This window comes from Gorilla gorilla, chromosome 12 (assembly GCF_029281585.2).
Source record: "Gorilla gorilla gorilla isolate KB3781 chromosome 12, NHGRI_mGorGor1-v2.1_pri, whole genome shotgun sequence".
In the NCBI taxonomy this organism is placed as follows: Eukaryota; Metazoa; Chordata; class Mammalia; order Primates; family Hominidae; genus Gorilla; species Gorilla gorilla.
Genome location: NC_073236.2, coordinates 109,261,495 through 109,282,460, shown reverse-complemented (window position 1 = coordinate 109,282,460; position 20,966 = coordinate 109,261,495). Strand labels below are relative to the sequence as shown.

Genomic DNA, 20,966 nt, shown 5'->3' with positions numbered 1-20,966 from the left:
CAAGGAAAACTTCCCTGGCCTTGCAAGAGATCCAGACATCCAAATACAAAAAGCTCAAAGAACACTTGGGAAATTCATTGCAAAAAGATCATCACCTAGGCACATAGTCATCAGGTTATCTAAAGTCAAGATGAAGGAAAGAATCTTAAGAGCTGTAAGGCAAACGCATCAGGAAACCAACCTGTAAAAGAAAACCTATCAGATTAACAGCAGATTTCTCACCAGAAACCCAGCAAGCTAAAAGGGATTAGGGTCCCATCTTTAGCCTTCTTAAAACAATTACCAGCCAAGAATTTTGTATCCAGCGAAACTAAGAGCTTCATAACTGAAGGAAAGATACAGTCTTTTTCAGACAAACAAATGCTGAGAGAATTTGCCATTACCAAGCCAGCACTACAAGAACTGCTAAAAGGAGCTCTAAATCTTGAAAAAATCCTCAAAATACACCAAAATAGAACCTCCTTAAAGCATAATCTCACAGGACCTATAAAACAATAACACAATGAAGAAAACAAAAAAGGTATTCAGGCAACAACTAGCACAATGAATAGAATAGTACTTCACATCTCAGTACTAACATTGAATGTAAATGGCCTAAATGCTCCACTTAAAAAACACAGAATGGCAGAATGGATAACAATTCACCAACCAAGTATCCACTGTCTTCAAGAGACTCACCTAACAAATAAGGACTCACATAAACTTAAGGTAAAGGGGTGGGAAAGATACTCCATGCAAATGGACACCAAAAGTGAGCAGGAGTAGCTATTCCTATATTAGACAAAACAAACTTTAAAGCAACAGCAGTTAAAAAAGACAGTGAGGGACATTATATGATGACAAAAGGACTGGTCCAACATTAAACTATCACAATCCTAAATATGTATGCATCTAACACTGGAGCTCCCAAATTTGTAAAACAATTACTACTAGACCTAAGAATGAGATAGATGGCAACACAATAATAGTGGGGGACTTCTGTACTCCACTGACCAGACTAGACAGGTCATCAAGACAGAAAGTCAACAAAGAAACAGTGGACTTAAATTATACCCTAGAACAAATGGACTTAACAGATACTTACAGAACATTCTACCCAACAACTGCAGAATATACATTCTATTCATCAGTACCTGGAACATTCTCCACGATAGACTATATGATAGGCCACAAGTCCCAATAAATTCAAGAAAATTGAAATTATATCCAGTACTCTCTCAGACCACAACAGAATAAAACTGGAAATCAACTCCAAAAGGAACCCTTAAAACCATGCAAATACATGGACATTAAATAACCTGCTCCGGAATGATTATCAGGTCAACAATGAAATGAAGATGGAAATTAGAAAATTATTTGAACTGAATGATAATAGTGATACAACCTATCAAAACCTCTGGGATACAACAAAAGCAGTGCTAAGAGGAAAGTTCATAGCATTAAATGCCTATATCAAAAAGTCTGAAAGAGACAATCTAAGGTCACACCTCAAAGAACTAGAGAAACAAGAACCAAACTCAAACCCAGCAGAAGAAAAGAACCAAGATCAGAGCAGAACTAAATGAAATTGAAACAACACAAAATACAAAAGATAAATGAAACAAAAAGCTGGCTATTTGCAAAGTTAAATAAAATTGATAGACCATTAGTGAGATTAACCAAAAAATGAAGAGAGAAGATCCAAATAAGCTCAGTTAGAAATGAAATGAGAGCTATTACAACCAGGGCCATGGAAAAGACAAAACTGCTATCTGTAACTTAACAGAGACATTCACCTTCTACTCTCTAGTTGTCTTACTCCTGAAGACAGCAGCTTGCCCCCTACCTCACTGATAATATCCCATCTTCAGCCAAATTTACTTTTCCTCTCAATGGAGAAAAGAAAGAAATTGTAGTAAACTCTGTTATATGCAAAATCACACAGAAAGATGGTAGGGAGATTAATAACATTAGACTTTATATTGGGGCGTATTTTTACAGGGTTAATCTGTATTGTTATATATTTTGTAGATTTACAAGAATGTAATTTAAACAGTCTGCTATAGTTTTGATGGGTACCAAACCAGGTCAGTCTGACTCTGTAGCTCCTGTTCTTAATATGCCATTTTTAGAAAGTAAAGTAGCATAGTGGAAAGGCTTTAGAGTCATACATAACTGACCACTAACTGATCTTCAACAAATGACTTCTCTGTGGCTCAGTTTCTGCAAGTATAAAAGAAAGATAATTTCTCAGGGGCTCTTACGATACTTAAAAGTGACTGTGTGCACTGATAAACTGTAAGGGCAAGCATTTCTTTTTCTGTTCACCCATGTACCCCAGATGACTACAGCTGTGACTGGCACCGTGAGTGCTCTGTAGATAATTTGTGGCATGAATAATGCCTGGCACATCAGAGGCACTCAATAAATAATAATAGCCACGTGCTTCATTAATCATCTTCAATCCTAACATCAGAACATAGAAACTATAATAATATGCTGTCTCTGGTCTCATTTATTTCAAAGACCAGCAAATTAGTAGATTATGCACATGCTCATGCCTCTTTTAGGCTTTTGTTGTTTCATTTGCAGGGGTTTTGGCAACTTGTAAACAAATTTGTTGGGCCCAACAGTAAGATAAAATATACTTTGTTACTGCTCTTGTTTTCACATTGAATTTTGAATGCCCTGTCTCAAAAATGATAATGAAAACAAAGAAGGTATATGAATGTAAAGGATTATAAGTACATGAATTTACACATGTATATATGTTGTATACAAGTCTTTGTGATTTTATCACGTGTGTAGATTCATGTTTTTGTAATCCTTTAAGCTCTTCTGTATTTATGATTTTAGTTTACTGTATGTAATCTTAAATACTTATGCTTTTTCCTCAGTCAGATCCATAGGGTTTAAGTATCTTATTCACCTTGTCAAATAACTAACTTCTGCATTTATTTTTTAGTTGTATTATATTAAGTACTGCTTTTTATCTTTAGTAATTTTCTCTTTCTCTTTCCATTTGTATTCTTTTTTTCTCTCCCTCTAATTTTCAATATGAGTAGTTTCTCTTTTTCAGTTTTCCTCTTTAGTAATGAAGCATGTAAGGTCATAAATTTTTCTTTTTATTGCAGTCTTCATTGTATCCTATAGATTCTCTTTTTCATTCCTTTTTAGATAATTCGTAATTTTCCTTTTGATTTTATCTTTTATCCATGGGTTATCTAAACTTTTTTTAAAAAGAGGAATATTTTATTATTTATTTTTATGGAATCTTGATGTGAGAATGTGCATCATAAAGTCTCAGTTTTTACAAAATGTGTTTAAACTGTCTTGCCACTAGGTAAGTAATCAGATTTTTTATAAATGCTCATGGTTACTAATACCTTTAAAATATTCTTGAGTATCAAATGGGTCTGTGAGAAACACACTCACCCATCCAAACCCAAAGAATGGACTTAGAGGCACAAAGAACAGCAAAAGTGAGACTTATTTTAATAGCGATCTTGCAAGATCGGGTGTCTGGTGGGCAGGCACACCCAGGCCAGCTACAACAGATAATTTATCTCCTAGCACACAAGTCCCTCCCCCAGTTCCCCATTGGTCGAGTACTCTGGGGTGACAATCTTCTCTGATGTCACGTAAGTCTCATCTGCCTTATAAGGTTATACCCTGGTCCCCTTCCCCACTTAAGTTTCGATTTCCCAATAACGAAACTTTCTTCGCTTTTAGAGGCTGACCCCTCCTCTACATTCTGTTTGCTTATTTTGTGACCTTCTAGGTGCATGAGCCATGCAGTTTGTTATGTTCGCAGGCTAGCTGCCCGTACTTAGACTTACTATGCCTTAAAAATGGACCATTTAAAATGTTTTCTCACAGGTCTGTATAAATCTACTAAGTCACATTTATCAATAGCTATTCAGTTCCTTTATTTAACTAGTTTTTATCTACTGGAGTTGTTCAGTTATGGTAGAAGTAGTGAAGCCTACACTATAATTTTATTATTTTTCAATTTCTCTTTGGATTTCTTTCTTTTTTCCTTTTAACTACAAAGACTGGTTCATACAGGTCTTTGACTAATATTTTCTTTTAAAAAAACATTCTACTCTTAGATGCTGAAAAGATATTTGATAAAGTCAAGCCATTCCTAATAAACACTAGGAAAATAAAATAGAAGTTAACTACTTTAATATGATTTTTACCAAAACTCAGCAGTCAGCATCTTATATGCTAAAGATCTCATTTTAAAACTCACATTTTAAATTCAAAACTTTAAGTAAATGTTAATGAAAGCAATAAAACTACCAAAAGACTGGAAAATTGACCATAAAACTGTTTTTGCTGCAATCTATAAGGTCAAAAAGTCTAGTAAAATTTCAATTACAATAAAAAAAATTTGTAAGTTGGCTATATATATACAACAATAGAGTTGTCCCTATTCTAGCAGTGATTACCTAAAAACAGAAATAGAAACACATGTTGTATTCACAATTATGTTCTATTCACAATTATGTGATAAAAATTATGAAATTGTTTAGGAATAAATTTTTTTAAAAACATCACAGAAGCTATGTGAAGAAAACAAATTTATTAGAAGACATAAAATAAGATTTGAGCAAAAGGAAAGAAAAAGCATACCATTTTCCTGGATGAGAAGAGGATATAAAATTGCCAATTCTTCCAAAACTGTTATGTAAATATAATGCAAATGCAATTGCAGGACAGGTTTTTTGGGAGGGATATAAGGTATTTGTTTTGGAATTGAATTAAATGCTCTTCAAGTTTGTATTGCAAAGCAGTTGTTCCAGGAGAAGCCAAGTATAGTTTGAAAAAGAATACAGAGGCACACTTGCTTTACCAGATATTAGTCACTAAGGAAAACTGTGATCTTGAAGCAAGAATACTCACAGATCAGTGGAGCAGAAGAGAGAGAAGGGAAACTAGATATCTATATATGTGAGAATTTAATAAATGACCAAGTTGGTATTTTAATACAAGAGGAAAGGAGATCGGTGCCATAATTGAAATACCAAGTTGGTATTTCAGTACAAGGAGAAACGAGGAGTTGTTTTGCTTGAAAAACTGATATCTATTTGAAAGAAAGTAAAGCTGGATTATAAAGCTAAAAGAAAAAAACGTATTTCATCTTTCAGAGAAATATAGGATACATGTATATTAGGGACTGACAGACAAAACTAGGAATCCAGAAGCTATAACAGAAATTTTCTTGACTAGACACACACATGGGTTGGAAAAGATGCCATGAAGTCAATAGATAGATAATGGATTTATAAAAATACTTGCAACACAGTGTACAGAGGACTAATAATCTGTGATAAAGAAGGGACTTTGCAAATTGACTAGATAGAGACAAACAACTTATAGAAAATGGATAAAGAAAATGAAGCTGCATTTACAGAGGAGCAAATCCAACAAAATAAACTCAAGAGTGGCTATATGGCAAAATTAGTATGTAGAAAACATTTACTCTATATATGGTAGAGGGTAAAGAACTCTTGCAAAGTCATAAGAAGATGACAAATAAATTATATTACCACAGTGTTTTTCCAATAAACTTATTTTTTCTCATCAAAAACATAAAAATACAAAATGAGGCTGAGCATGGTGGCTCACCCCTGTAATCTCAGCACTTTGGGAGGCTGAGGCAGGTGGATCACCTGAGGTCCGGAGTTCGAGACCAGCCTGGCCAACGTGGTGAAACCCTGTCTCTACTAAAAATACAAAAATTAGCCGGGCATGGTGGTGGGCACCTGTAATCCCAGCCACTCGGGAGGCTGAGGCAGGAGAATCTCTTGAACCCGGGAAGTGGAAGTTGCAGTGAGCTGAGATCGCGCCATTGCACTCCAGCCTGGGCAACAAGAGCAAAACTCCATCTCAAAAAAAAAAAAAAAATTATATACTTGGGCAATTTTCTTAAAATTACAATACCAAGCATTAGTAAAAGTGTGAAAAGGAAAGCACTATTATACATTTTTGGTGTGCATTTAAATTGATGTTTCTGGTCAGTTTCCGATATGTAGCTAAAGCCTATTAAGGTGTTCATATCCTTTTTAGTTAAGGTTATGAAGGTATCTATTTAAACGTGATTTTTGTGGAAAAAACTTAGAAATATGAAAACTTTTTTTAATGTGATATCTATATCATCAAATATTGTGCATCTATAACATGTTTTAGAAAGTCTTTAACAGCATCGATGGAAAGATGCACGAAAAATAAATTATATAACAGTATTACAGTATGGTTCCATTTCTAGATCTTTTTTTTTTTTAAGGTATATGTTATGTACGTATTTGTCTGCTAGAGAGGCCATAACAAGATAACACAGACTGAGACTGAGTGACTTAAACAAAAGGAATTTAGTTCCTCACTGTTCTGGAGGCCAGAAGACCAAGATCATGTGTTGGCAAGGTCAGCTTTTCCTGAAGCCTCTCCTTCATGGCTCGCAGATGGCCACTTTCTCACTGTGTCCTCACGTGATATTCTTTGGACATGAACATTCCTGGTGTCCCCTCCTCTTCTTATGAGGACTCCAGTCATACTGGATCAGGGCCTCACCTTTTTTGCCTCATTTAATCTTAATTACCTCTTTAAAGGCTTATCTCCAAGTATAGTCACATTGGGGGTTAGGGCATCAACATATGAATTTTGAGGATACAATTGTCTATAACAATATCCACTTCCATAGGTGTTTTATGTGTATAAGTATCACCTGAACTTTGGGGAGGAAAAAACAAATGGAAGGATATATACCTAAAGGAAATCAGTTGGTGTGATTCAAGTTTTTTTCTTCTATAGACTTAACTTGCGTTTTCTTCATTTATCTATAGTAACTTCTATTACCTTTTGTAATAAGGGAAATATTTTTTGAATTCATAGAAAGTATCACATGAAAAAAGTAAGTGATAATGCTAATATAAAATTTTATGTCTAAATATGAAGCACAGAGAAAACAGCCTTCTACTTTTTTCAAATAATCTTGAAGGCCCACATGTAGGACTATCTGTAGTTTTTTATGAACCCTGACTCTTCACCTGAGAGAAGTCCGTTTCTCAGCATTGGCTTTTTATGATGAATAGCTTTGAGTCACCTAAAAGGGACTTGACCTCATATGAGCCAAAATGTACTTTGAAATAAAGTATGAATCTTTAAGGTGATACTGGAGAAATGCTTCCTTAGGGTCCACATATATATTAGTCAGAGATTTGCATGCTGTTAGGGTAACAGTAGATGGTAAATAGAACACTCAAATAGAAAGCCTGTTCAAAAACAGAAAATGCCAAAATTTCTCCTGTAAGTTGTAATTGATGATTAACTCCCACCAGTTGATACTGTATCAGTTAGCGTACTTTAACTACTTATAGCCAAAAACCTGATTTAAACCAGGTTGAAAGGTAAGGAAATGCATTGACACAGCCACAACTTTAGCAATAGGGTATGTTTAAAGGTTAGATTTTGGCACCCAGCCATCTGAGCTAGGTCCTGGTACCTTCTATCTCCATTCTGACCTCTATGGTGTCAGCTGTATGTGGTTTTCTTGTGGCTTTCTGTATGTGGTTTTCTTAGGGCTTTCTCTTAGGAGCAAGACAACTTTCTCTAGAAGCCCTAGACATACTCCTCTCATATCTCATTGTCCCGAATTGAGTAGTGAACTTATTCCTGAACCAGTCCCCAGTAACGGATATAGGGTTGCCATGATTAGCTCAGGTCAGTATCCTAAAGGCTATGTCTCTGTGCTATGGGAGAGGAGTAGACTGAATGTTAGAAAATAAACCACAGCATGCCCTACACCACACTTGGCATCTCTCACAAAGGAAATATTCAGGGTGCTGAAGGGCCAGTGTGATTATAATTTATATGATGCCCTTGAAGTATCAAGATGTTGCCAGATCCAGTAGAGGTCAATGTTTATCACACTTGCTAGGAAGCTCAGTATAGTAGCAAAGTTACTTTTCCTTTTCTTTTTAATGCATTATGTGAAAAATATTCCTTGCAAATTTCAGATGTTTTCACTGAAGCTTGAAATTAACATGTACTCAGCCTTGACTTTCCACGGTTTTAAATTGTAGAAATTATCAGTAAAATATAGACATAGTAGATAAGTACTGTTAATAGCTAGGCACTTGGGGCTATTCATTTTTTTATATATGAGAGTTCCAAGAGCTGTGATTTAAATTTCACATTGCTTTTTTTAACTCCAGCCTCAGCAAGTGCATACTGTTATTCAGATTTTCAGTGATCTATTAATGTATTAAAGTCAAATTTTGGAACATGTTGACATATTTTTATTCTATCTGGAAAATTAAACTTGTTTTGAAGATCCAGAGAACCAGTATTCATTGGGAGAGATAAACAGCACTGAAAAGATTCACCATTTATACAAAACACAAACAGTGCAACAGATTTAGGATAGAAATGTGAAAATAGGTGTCTCTAAAATATGTGTAAAGAATCAAATTGAAATTGAATAAGCAAGACTGTTCACAAGTATACCATTTTTAGTTTTAACTTTCCAGCTGAAGGTTAACTTTGAAGCTCAAAATGGTTCTTATTTAGAAAAAGATTGAGTACATCCTTGACTTAATAAAAAACAACAACAAAAGATGGGACAGGTGGCCAGTGATCCTAGAGCACAGATCATCAACTTCCAATTCTGAATGCCATGGGACAGCTTAATGTCTACGCTTTGCTTAAAATGTCTAAGGAGTGAGTTAGTAGGGATGGAGAGGAATATATGCCAGACATAATAGGGCTCAGAGCCAGAGTCAGTCCTCTAAACAGTTGCTTCTCCCTCTATGCTATGGGAGAGGAGTGGACTGCATGTTGAGAATAAACCACATCATGCCCTATAACAGACTTCATCTCTCTCAAAGGACAAGGAAAAAGAAGGAAGATAAAGGATAGCAACCTAAATCTAAATTCACATCAAGTGGTAATGGTGATTATCCCACCTAGAGGAAGAATAATGATGATACAACAAGAACAACCTGTGAAGAGTATGTGCCCAACACTTCTCTAAGCACTGTAAAGTCCATATCCCATTTGCTCTTCACAAAACCCTACGAGGGTAGGGACTATTGTGTCCATTTACAGCCAAGGCTTATAGTGAGCATGCCAAAGTCGTAGAGCTGGTAAAAGGCAGGACTGAGAGCTGCCTGACTGCACCTTTTGTTCCTTAAGTATTCAACTTATGTAGAAGGAGAAATTAATAATGTTCCTAGTAGGAAACAATAGTATTTTAATACTCAAAGAAAATGGTACTGTTTGAGCCTTAATACCAGTTGATTTTAAGTGCTTCATGCATACCCTTTTATTTTGAAGCTGAAAGGTATATTATTTATTGGTATTTTTAGTCTAAATATATCTGAATCAATCCATTCAAGACTGTTCTTCAAAATGTACTGACTAGTGCCAATCTGTCATGCTTTATTACTAGCTATGTACTGTTACATGTCCATGTCAACGTGGCACAGTGAATGATTGCTGAGTTACTAAATCCAAGTTTTATCTTCTTGGAGTAATTTTTCTTTTTAATTTGAAAAACAGTGTACAAAATCAGCAGCCTCAGCATTTCCTTTCAACTCAAATGCATCTTAGATGACAAGCTACTTAACTCAAAACTCTAATCCATGCAGTTAGATTCATGAATTTAGATCTGGAAAATAGAAAATAGATTTTTATTTTAATTTTTTTAAAGCAGGTGTTAAAATGTAATCTTAAATAAGTTACATGTTGCCGGGCACAGTGGCTCACGCCTGTAATCTCAGCACTTTGGGAGGCCGAGGCGGGCGGATCACGAGGTCAAGAGATCAAGACCATCCTGGCCAACATGGTAAAACCCATCTCTACTAAAAACACAAAAATTAGCTGGGCGTAGTGGTGTGTGCCTGTAGTCCCAGCTACTTGGGAGGCTGAGGCAGGAGAATTGCTTGAACCCGGGAGGCGGAAGTTGCAGTGAGCCGAGGTCACGCCACTGCACTCCAGCCTAGGGGACAGAGCGAGACTCCATCTCAAAATAAATAAATAAATAAAATAAGTTACATGTTTATATAGTCTGCATATATTTGATTGTGGAATGGAGAAAGAAAAATTTTAGTTGTTATGAGATCACTGAGTTAAAAAAATTGTGTTATTCTGTCATTGAACCGTATAATTGGATCTGATACTTAGGCATGAACAAACCAGGATTTCTTCACTGTACTATGCATGTAGAGACTACAAAAGCCTCTTTCCATTCTTTTGTTTTAAACGTACAGATGTGTAAGGATTTGGGCTCCCTCCCATTCTCAGTGAGCTGGGACTCTTATAATAGTCATGGGCTCAGCTTGATGTGCTCAGAGACACTTCATGCTGGATATTACATTTGTAAAATTCAGTTATAGCCTTTAAGCTTCTGTTACTTAAACATGAATAAAGTACTCAAGATTTCCTCACTCTGAGACTAAAAATTAAGATTTGAAATATTAAGCAAGTGCTTCATTCTTCCAAGGTATAAACAACCATGGGCCCAAGTGAGTGTGGTTGTTCTAACACAGTGCTGGCTTTATAAAATATTAAAATATGAAACTTTGCAGTAGTGACAGTGTCTGAAACAGAACAAACCCATTTTCTAAAGCCCATATAGGCAGATGACAGAATAGACAGCATCTAGATTTATAATTTAAACCATCTGGCCATGCGCGGTGGCTCACGCCTGTAATCCCAACACTTTGGGAGGCCGAGGTGGGCCGATCACCTAAGGTCAGGAGTTTGAGACCAGCCTGGCCAACATGGTGAAACCCCATCTCTACTAAAAATACAAAAATTAGCTGGGCGTGGTGGTGTGCGTCTGTAGTCCCAGCTACTCGGGAGGCTGAGGCAGGAGAATCACTTGAACCCAGGAGTGGAGGTTGCAGTGAGCCGGCGACAAGAGCAAAACTCCATCTCAAAATAAAAATAAATAATAATTTAAAGCATCTAAAAAGCAATGAGATCTTTTAAAAATGGCTTTTACTGGTGACAGCCACCTTAATTTGCCTATTTAAAAGTCTGTTGTTTTCATGCCAAAAGATTTAAAGGCCGTATAAATCCTTCGTAACTGCAGGTACATTTTTTTCTTTACAGATTACAGTATTTTAGCCCAGTTATAAATGGTAAATGAAAGAGGCACATCTCAACTTTTGACTATCCATTTCATTATTGTCACTTTCATATGAACCAAGCCCCAAGGCCATGCTAACCTCTTTTACCTGTTCCCTATACAGAGAAGCTCAGTTGTTTGTTGGTACTGGCTCCCTGTGCCAGAGGCCATGGTGCCAGAAGGTCTTGATAGGATATGAGAAATCAGTTCTTCTACCTGCACAGAATTTGGCTCTTCTACTCAAGAAGTACAGAGTTACATGTGCCTTTGTGGCTTTTGTGTTTGGAGACATTTACTTAATATAAAGCTTTAAAGTTATCGAGACAGGCCAGAAGTGGTGGCTCACATCTTTAATCCAAGGACTTTGGGAGAATGAAGTGGCAGGATCACTTGAGTTCAAGACCAGTCTGAGTGACATAGCAAGACCCCTGCCTCTATATATATACACAAATATATATATATAAAATAAAAGTATCAAGATAGTCAACTCTCTCTCCTTGTATAAAAGCCATTCTCCATTTCCTCCTCTCTTGCTTTTGGAGTTAACACATTTTCGAGTCTCTATGATGCTTAAGGAAAGCCTAGGCTGCCAGCACTGCTCAGGGAAATGAGTGTCAAGGTGTAAGCTGTCTTCTCTCCACACCTAGTTCCCTTCATCACTTTGTCTTTTTTAGTTTCTAACATTACAGTGTTACTCTTTACTTGCTTATAATATAGATGACATTTTAATTAAATTATAATATCATTCTAAAGTTCTAGATTTTAAACAAACAATTTTAAAAAAACTTGTGGAATATTACCTTTTCGTAAAGTGAACCCTTTCCCCCTTCACAAGACTGTTATAATTCTTTCAGAACCAAGACTTCATAGAACCCAAGTTGGAAAAAAAAAAAAATACCATGGAACAAGTCATAGAAATTGTAGTAGATGCTAACATCCAAGAACTTACTATGTGCCAAGTACTGTCCAAAGAGCTCACTGTACATTAGTTCACCAAATTGTTAACACAACTCAATCGAGAGAGCATTATAATTATCTTCTATATTTTTAGATGAGAAGATAGCAGACTATACAAATATTGGTCAGCTACTCATTTCTAGAGCCTTTTTTATGGAGGGCATTGTGCTAGGTACTGAGTCTAAAAAAGCAAAGACATGGTCCTTGCCCTTAATGTACTTGAGCATCTAGTAAGGGCACAGGATGGCAACCAGGTACCCAAATGAGGTTATCAGTGTACGTGCTTTAAGCATTCACAGGGGGCAAGGCCACTTTGGGCCTTGGTACTTGAACAAGCTTCTTCTTAGAACCCTTGGCATTTGAACTAGACATTGAAAGGATTTGAGATGAAATACTTCAGGACAAAAGGCTGAATATTTGAGGCAGAGGAAGTATTTTTGGCAATTTTGTGAAATATTCGTTAGAATATTTGTGTTGAGCAGGAAAGTTAAATTAAGAGGCCTCTAATTGGCATTCTCAGCACCCAGGTGAATAGTGCTGTTGACAGTGGTATGGAGATAGTATTGAAATGTGATTTACCCTGACTACTATGTTGGTATCAGTGGACTCCAGGAGGTAAAGTTAGAGAAAAAGGGTACAGCCTAGTAAACAGTCTTTATTGAGAATTTGCTATTTAAGCCTCACAACAACCTTCTTAGGTAATTTATAGATATAGGAACTAAGTAAGCCACAGAGATATTGAGTAACTCAGCAAGAGGCAGAGCCAGGATCCCAGGCAGTCTGTGTCCACAGCCCTCCCTCCACACTCGGTGCTGCCATGAATCTAGAATCTTTCATCAAGGAAAATTTCTCAGTGGTGCCATCAAACTTGCCATCTCAAGACTTGCCATTTCTGTACTGAACATTATAATCCCACAGACACACGTGGTACACACACACCTTTACTATAGATCGTCAAGAAGAAGGAAGAAAGAAAAGGGCATTCTTCTCACCATTTTGATACCAATTTGTAAAAAGACATGACTGTATTTGATCCGTAAGCATTAGGAACCAACTGTATGAGAAAGGCTGGGCCATGTGAATGAGCTGTTCCTAAGATTTTAAGATTGACTGTGACACTCATGTAGAATGACTGAGTAGAGAGGTAGAAGGAGCTACATGGGGAAAGGAGATCGGTCCAGGCTGTTGTGAAAGGTGATATTGATGAAGACCTGTAATCCTGATTGAGGAGAGAAGTATTTACACAGATGTTAGAAGCAGAAGTATTGATTGCAGAGGAGTTTTGAAAGTAAATGAAATGTGAACATAGTCCTGAATCTGGCTAATTGGCATGACAAGTTACAGGAGGTAAAGACATCTTATTTACCTCCATGTGAGAGAAAGAAAAGGGTGGGTGGCACTGAGGAAAGGCAACTAAAACAAGGATTATGGTTGTGGTTGGCGGGCAGAAATGAATGGCCTCTGAGGTCTGCAGATAGAGAGTGCTCTAAAATATTAAACTAGCTTGTACTGTCTAGTCAAGGAAAAGCTTCATCTCTCATGAAGTAATAGAGATGAAAGATTGCTGTTTTTTTTTTAATGCAAGTGAGTTAACAGGTAAGACATATTAACATCTTAAGGAATGTATCATACTCAGTCTATCAGCAATGGAATAGGGTCTTTTTTGGATACTTGATCGGACAGCCCACCTTTCAGCATGTAAATTCCCACTATAGCATACAAGGCAAGTGGTCAGCGCCAGCCCTTTCTCAAATGGTAAATAGATCACCTCTTGATAGCTCAGTCACAAAGCTTTTCCCATGGGCTTCTGACTACTGGCCCAGTTCTTTTTTATTGAGACGGAGTTTCCCTCTTGTTGCCCAGGCTGGAGTGCATTGGCACGATCTCAGCTCACTGCAACCTCTGCCTCCCGGGTTCAAGCAGTTCTCCTGCCTCAGCCTCCCAAGTAGCTGAGATTACAAGCTTGCGCCACCACGCCCAGCTAATTTTTGTATTTTTAGTAGAGATGGGGTTTCCCCATGTTGGTCAGGCTGGTCTTGAACTCCTGACCTCAGGTGATCCACCCGCCTCGGCCTCCTAAAGTGCTGGGATTACAGGTGTGAGCCACCGCACCCAGCCCCCAGTTCTCTTCTTTGGAGCCAAGCAGGTCTGGCCTAGTCTCTCTTCAAATACAGCTCCACTGAAGCTTTCTTCAGTGAGCCTTTCATTTGCACTTCCTCTACCCCCTACGAACAATATACAGCACTCCTGAAGGGCTGTCATTTCAACTTTGAATCTAAGCCTGTTGATGTAGGCATTTTCATTTATAAAGCAGCTCTCATTAAGTGCTGATTATTTTATAATTCAGTTATGAAACCAAATTGAAGCCTGGTTCTTACCCTAAAGTAAATCACAGAGTAATGGAGACTGACAAACATTTGCAGAAAACTTGAATAATCATTTTTTAAAAAGTGAATACAACCTAACCTGTTCAGTAGAAAGGGTAAATGTGGGATAAGGTGGGGGAATTGCTTCCTATCTTTATTACTGCTATTGAGGTAAAATGTAAAGAGTGAAATGTGCATGTCTTAAATGTGCAATCTGATTTTTCTGACATATGTAAGCATCATGTAATCCACACCTGAATCTAGAATGTGTCACCCAGAAAATTTCCTTATGCTCCCTTCTCATCGTTTCCCACCCTCACAGGCAACGACTGTTCTGATTTCTATCAGCACAGATTAGTTTTGTCTGCATCATACGGTTCTGTAAGTAATCAAAGTCCTCATCAAAAGTTTCTCACTGAAGGTAACATGGTTCAGGAGAAAGTAACATTCAGAGACTCCGCACCAACAAGCCGTGTGCCCTTGGGCAAAATTCCAAACTTCTCGGCCTCTTATAAAGAATTGGATTAAGTGATCCCCAAGGTCCCTTACAGGTCCAACACTCCACCTACATTTCTAATCTCTATGGCCCCACCATCTACTCGGTACCCTGAGCCAAAAACAAACCTGGATTCACTCCTCCCTGCTCCTCCTCCCCATTCTCCCACATCCAGTTGACCACTGTACAGTATCACATCAGTTCTTCCTTGTAACTTTTTTGGACATGTATTTTTTGGCCCCTACCTCCTCTCCATTTCTTGCCTGCTGTATTGTAATAGCCATCAAACTATTCTACCTCTTTTGCCCCTGGTCCTCTCCAAACCATTCTGGTCACTGCCCCCAGAGAGTAATCTTTGCTAAAATGAAACATATGGGTTCCTTCTGTCTGAAATCCTTAAGTACTTCTCCACCATGTAAAATGCTTCTCTGCCACCTACAGAATTGAGTTTAAATTCTGAAGAATAACATGGGGGCTTGGACCACATGGCTCCTGCCCACTTTTAGTGTTCCCATCCCCACTGTGCTTTTCTGCCAGAACATTTGCTCTGCCACTACCCCACCTCATTCCTCTCCTTTACTAACACCTTATGTGTTCCCATAAGGTCTATTTAGGTCTTTATGCATGCCTGCCTCCCCAGTTACGTTGAGAACATCTTGAGTGAGGTTTAGGACCATGTCTTACTTGACTGTCTGTCTCCAGCATCTAGCAATCTGGCCTGTGACTGCTGAAAACACTTAAGTGAAAACACTTTACCCCCTAAGTTAAATCCAGGATGACAGGATACAGGATCAGGGTCTTACTTGGAGTTCAAGTTTATTTATCTATTTATTTTTAAAGACTGAGTCTCACTGTATTGTCCAGGCTGAACTCCTGGGCAATAGCGATTCTCTCACCTCATCCTCCCAAGTACCTGGGCTACAGGTGTGTGCCCCTGTAGCTCAAGTTGATGTTTTTTAAAATAAAAAAGTATATGGTAGTTTTCACATGTTTCTCACCACCTAAGTCTGATTTTAAGTTAAGTTTTTCTTTTCAGTAGCTATCGTGGTAACATTGGGTTAAAGGTGAGAAAGTCTACTTTTATTTGGAGAGATGGCTATATTAATAGGAGGTATCAAAACTGAATTCTATTGGTGTTTAAGGAGCTAGCCCTGTAATGTTTAATTCCCATCTCAAATTTGAGTTAATGTGCTTAGTAGTTTTAGAATGGCAGATTACTGTTTCTGCAAATGAAGATATTTTCTTTCTAAATATTTTGTGGTAATTAGCAAGCAGGAAATAAAACTAAAGATGACGTAAATATTGACCCAGGTGTCCAGGAACACCAGTATCTCTAACCCTTGTTTGTTCATTGTGGTTCACACTGTCCTGATTTTTCGGTTTCTGGTGCCGCCCTGCAGTGTGAATCAGCATTATCACCCAAATTGAGCACTGCTTAATCTATGTTTTCATCTTTTCGAAACCTAGGTAAGAACCTTGATGCTGTCCATGATATCACTGTGGCGTATCCTCACAACATTCCTCAATCAGAGAAGCACCTCCTCCAAGGAGACTTTCCCAGGGAAATCCACTTTCACATCCACCGGTATCCAATAGACACTCTCCCCACATCCAAGGAGGACCTTCAACTCTGGTGCCACAAACGGTGGGAAGAGAAAGAAGAGAGGCTGCGTTCCTTCTATCAAGGGGAGAAGAATTTTTATTTTACTGGACAGAGTGTCATTCCACCTTGCAAGTCTGAACTCAGGGTCCTTGTGGTCAAATTGCTCTCTATACTGTATTGGACCCTGTTCAGCCCTGCAATGTGCCTACTCATATATTTGTACAGTCTTGTTAAGTGGTATTTTATAATCACCATTGTAATCTTTGTGCTGCAAGAGAGAATATTTGGTGGACTGGAGATCATAGAACTTGCATGTTACCGACTTTTACACAAACAGCCACATTTAAATTCAAAGAAAAATGAGTAAGATTATAAGGTTTGCCATGTGAAAACCTAGGGCATATTTTGGAAATGTTCTAAACCTTTCTAAGCTCAGATGCATTTTTGCATGACTATGTTGAATATTTCTTACGGCCATCATTATTTGTTAAAGATATTTTGCACTTAATTTTGTGGGAAAAATATTGCTACAATTTTTTTTAATCTCTGAATGTAATTTTGATACTGTGTACATAGCAGGGAGTGATCGGGGTGAAATAACTTGGGCCAGAATATTATTAAACAATCATCAGGCTTTTAGCGACAAGGAACACACACATTTTTCTTAAAGGCCTAATCCTAACAGACTCCCCATACCAGAGGCAGATCTGGAACTCGTCAACAACAGCCCGGATCACATGCTGTTACTGGACTGCCCAGGTCACCTCACTGAGGTGAGCGCTGTCCCTCCAGGTACTCAGGCAGGTGGTGCCCAGGCTCCCTCCCTTGGCGTCCTTCTTCCTGCGCCAAACCCATCTCATCCTTAAGATCAGAAAATGGAACCCCCTTTGTTGTGAAACCGATCAAGCATTTTGACAGGAAGCCCTTCATTATTCATAACATCGTATGCTGACCAAGACATCAGAAGACCACCTGTGCCCTTTTCTCTCGTGGAAGATAAAACCTGGACTCAGGGAGCAACCACAGGCTCTCCACTTTGAAACTTTAGTTTGAATTTTAAAAGATAGGAAGTAATACAGTTTAAGTTCCTTTCTCACACTCAGTATTGCATGCTTAGTGCTGGTTTTCTTACAACATTTTGGCAGGTGTAGCTTTTTCTGTTAAAAATGGTATACATGAAGTCACATACTTTTTTAAAGGAACACTCAGAACATTCTGTCATTCCAGTCAGAAACTGTCTTTTGAAATATTTCTTTACAACCTACCAAAAAAGGAAGGTTGTTTTTTTCTACATGTGCTTGGGTATCTAACATCTACCATTAAAGCAACAAATGGCTTGCAGACAGGGCAGTAATGGTTTATCCTAAATTACTCAACCACTTGTAGCCTTGACAAATTTTACTTAAAACCAAAATAAAACACAAAAATTAATCCTTAATAATGATAGCAAGTGATCTTTCTTTTTAGTTTTAGCCTTCCTTTTTCAATAGTAATATTTAAACCCACTTTTGACCAATTGTTTGCCCAAATATTCTTGTCATTTGGAGTCAGTGGAAAATCCAGCACACCAAGCACCAGTCTCCTTCTGAGGCAAAAGAAAAGTGTTGTCATTTTCACTCTGTTGGGGCTGCACACTTTTTTTTTTTTTTTTTTTTTGTCGTGTAAGAAGGATGCTGGTCAGAGCTGCAGAAAATATGAGGCAATTAAAAGTCTTTAGCTGTTAGCAAACCTGTTAGTTTTACTTCTGCATTGAACCAGCCTCAGAAGCTAGTTACTGCTTTATGTACTCTTTGGGCATTAATGCCTTCTGTGTAATTATATCTCGTTTTTGCTTGACAGTGACCTACCCAATAATTGCATCGTGCATTGCCATGAAAGGTAAACACATCGTGAACTGAACTTACCAAGCAGATTCTGTGAGAAAGCACTGGTCGAGGCTGAACACTGTTGACACATCATTTTTATTGGAAGAGTATTAACTGGTGCCTCTTCTGAAACACACCAACCCATATTCCTCTGCTCCCCCAAAGCTGTTTCTGATCCTGCTGGGAGCAACTAACTAGTTATTATGCACATCTGCTCCAGACCCAGCTCTTTAACTTCATGGTTTTACAGCTTGTTTTTTCTTTTTCTTTCTTTCTTTTTTTTTTTTTAAAAGCACCTTTTTTTGTTGTTTCCCCTTAATAAAAGAGGTTTCTAATTTATGTTTCTCTAAGATTTCCTTTGGTTGTATTTAGAAACACAAATAGTTTTATAATCAGGATTGCATTTGTGCTGGGTAAAAGAGGAGAGCTGTGCTTTCCACCCCAAAGTTGTTGGTAATGGAGCCCGTCTGCCCTTCCTACAAACTCAACAGGCTCATTGTTCAAGGTGTAACAACATTTAATTGCATGTCCTCTAACGCTTTGAAACCTTTAGAGGGAAAATCCTCATTTTTTTACAATTTTGTTCCTTTTCATCATAGAAAACATGTTTAAGATAAAATACAAACTTTACCTACCCCAAATTCATAAAGTACATTTAGTGCTGTATAGCACTAAAACTTAGAGATACAGACACTGTACTTACTTTTTAAGAATTAGAGACAGTAACTCCAAAAATAATTGTCCTTTTTTCTTTCTTTTTTTTTTTTTTTTTACAATAAGGCCCTTGAAAATTGTCATTACTTGTGTTTTCCTATACATTCATCTGTGTGAAAGCCTTTTTCTTCTTTGATTTAAAAAAATTAAAGAACTATACAGTTAATGGTTTAGAACTTAGAACTACTTAGAATTAATGCTAAAGTGTCAGGAAGAAATTAATTTAGCTTCAGTAATTGTGACTGGCCTCAGGAATTCTCCCTTCCACACCTGCCCACCTCACCTCACCGCACCGCACCGCACCGCACCGCACCGCACCAGAGCCAGAGCAGCTGCTTGTCTGCAGCAGGACACATTTCCTACATACGTTTCAGTTCTTTCATGGTAAGCTCAATGGACTTTGAATTGTTTACAGTGCTGTATGTCCAATTGCTAAATGTACCATTCTGAACGATGTTAAAGCAAGTGTGGTTTATTTATGACATGAACCATGTAACTTGAAATATGAACTTACAAGGAGGGGCACTCATTAGGTAACAAGTTCTAACACCAAACTTCCTTGATGAAATAAGCCAAAATAATCCTAGAAGAACTTGATAAAAGACTCAAATAAATGTTAGAAAGAGCCCGTAATTTTAGGACTCCTATAAAATTCTTCCTTGTTTGTTAATGCTATTAAAACTCAGATTCAAGGGAAATACCAGCTTCCACTTGAGTCACTTTGAAATAGTTAATTCAACAGCACCATGTTAGAAATATATTAGCAGCCAAGACTCTGAACTCTGCAGAAACATTTGTTTCACCCAGACTTCAAACTCTAGCCCTGACTATGATGCCCCTGTGTGCATTTACAATAAAGACTCCAACGGAGGGAGCCTGTTGGTGTTAAATTGTTTACATTTCTTTATACAAATAATGTGCTTTCAGTGCCTTAGTTACAGCTCCCTTTCTGTTTCTTGTTCCAAGGATTCTGTAGTATGTAGTGTGTTTCTTAGGTAAAGTCTCTTTTTGCTACTGAAAGGGAAATGGTCTTTAAACACTGGTCACTGTAGCAGGTAAACACTACTCTAACGTGGAGAAATGAGCTTCATGCTGAGGTAGTGGTTGCCTTAGAGCTGTTATTTATGCTGTAGAAAACGAAAATGGTTTTGCTATCTGATAAGCTTCAGATTAGATATAGCCCTAAAGTTATCCCGTACCTACATTAAATTTTCATTTTAGAAGAGAATCTTGGTTTTGGTAATTCATTTTTTTTTAAGATCATTATGTGCAAAACACCAAGTTTTAAAAATAACTCACAGAATGGCCTTAGTTTTCAATGTCTGATGGTATATTTGTGAGTTGTGTTATCTGTAATATACATCCCAGAATAAAGGAGTGAATTAAATAGTTTACATGTGTGTTACGTTCTGTTTTTGCAGGAATAACAAGTAACTGCAGGTTAACGTGCTACTTTTTTCCCCACAATGCCTTGCATTGCAGTGTCTAGTGTTAAGGAAAAACCTGGCCAGTTAGGTCTCTTTTTTCCACAGATGTCAAGAAAAGTGGCCTAATCAAGAAAACAATGTACTACCTCCATAATAGAAAAAGTCCAGGCACCACAATTGAGTTAAGGACTCAACGAATGTCATCAGAACTTGATTTTCCTCCATCTCTTAGCACAGCCTTGCTATTGAGAACAATTTGGTTGTTCCACAAATGTGGGATCTTATATAAATATCAGCATGACCAATTCTTACCTAAGATAAGTGGGACTCTGTGCTCCAGTCCCTGACCTCACGTTGGGGAGTATATAACTATAAAAGCAAATCTTGGACCAAAATCTGACAAATGTATAAAAATGTGCTTA

At 37.6% G+C, this 20,966-nt stretch overlaps 1 protein-coding gene across 10 annotated transcripts in view; it reads left to right on the top strand.

Annotated features, from left to right (window-relative positions):
* Positions 1 to 20,511, top strand: part of LCLAT1 (lysocardiolipin acyltransferase 1) — a 197,241-nt gene extending 176,730 nt beyond the window's left edge. For all 10 annotated transcript variants that reach the window (XM_004029056.5, XM_055378816.2, XM_055378811.2 and 7 more), the window contains one exon: positions 16,403 to 20,511. In XM_004029056.5, coding sequence (XP_004029105.2) covers positions 16,403 to 16,905 — 503 coding nt within the window. In that variant the 3' untranslated portion in view covers positions 16,906 to 20,511. The remainder of the gene's footprint in view (positions 1 to 16,402) is intronic.
* Positions 20,512 to 20,966: the final 455 nt, after the last annotated feature.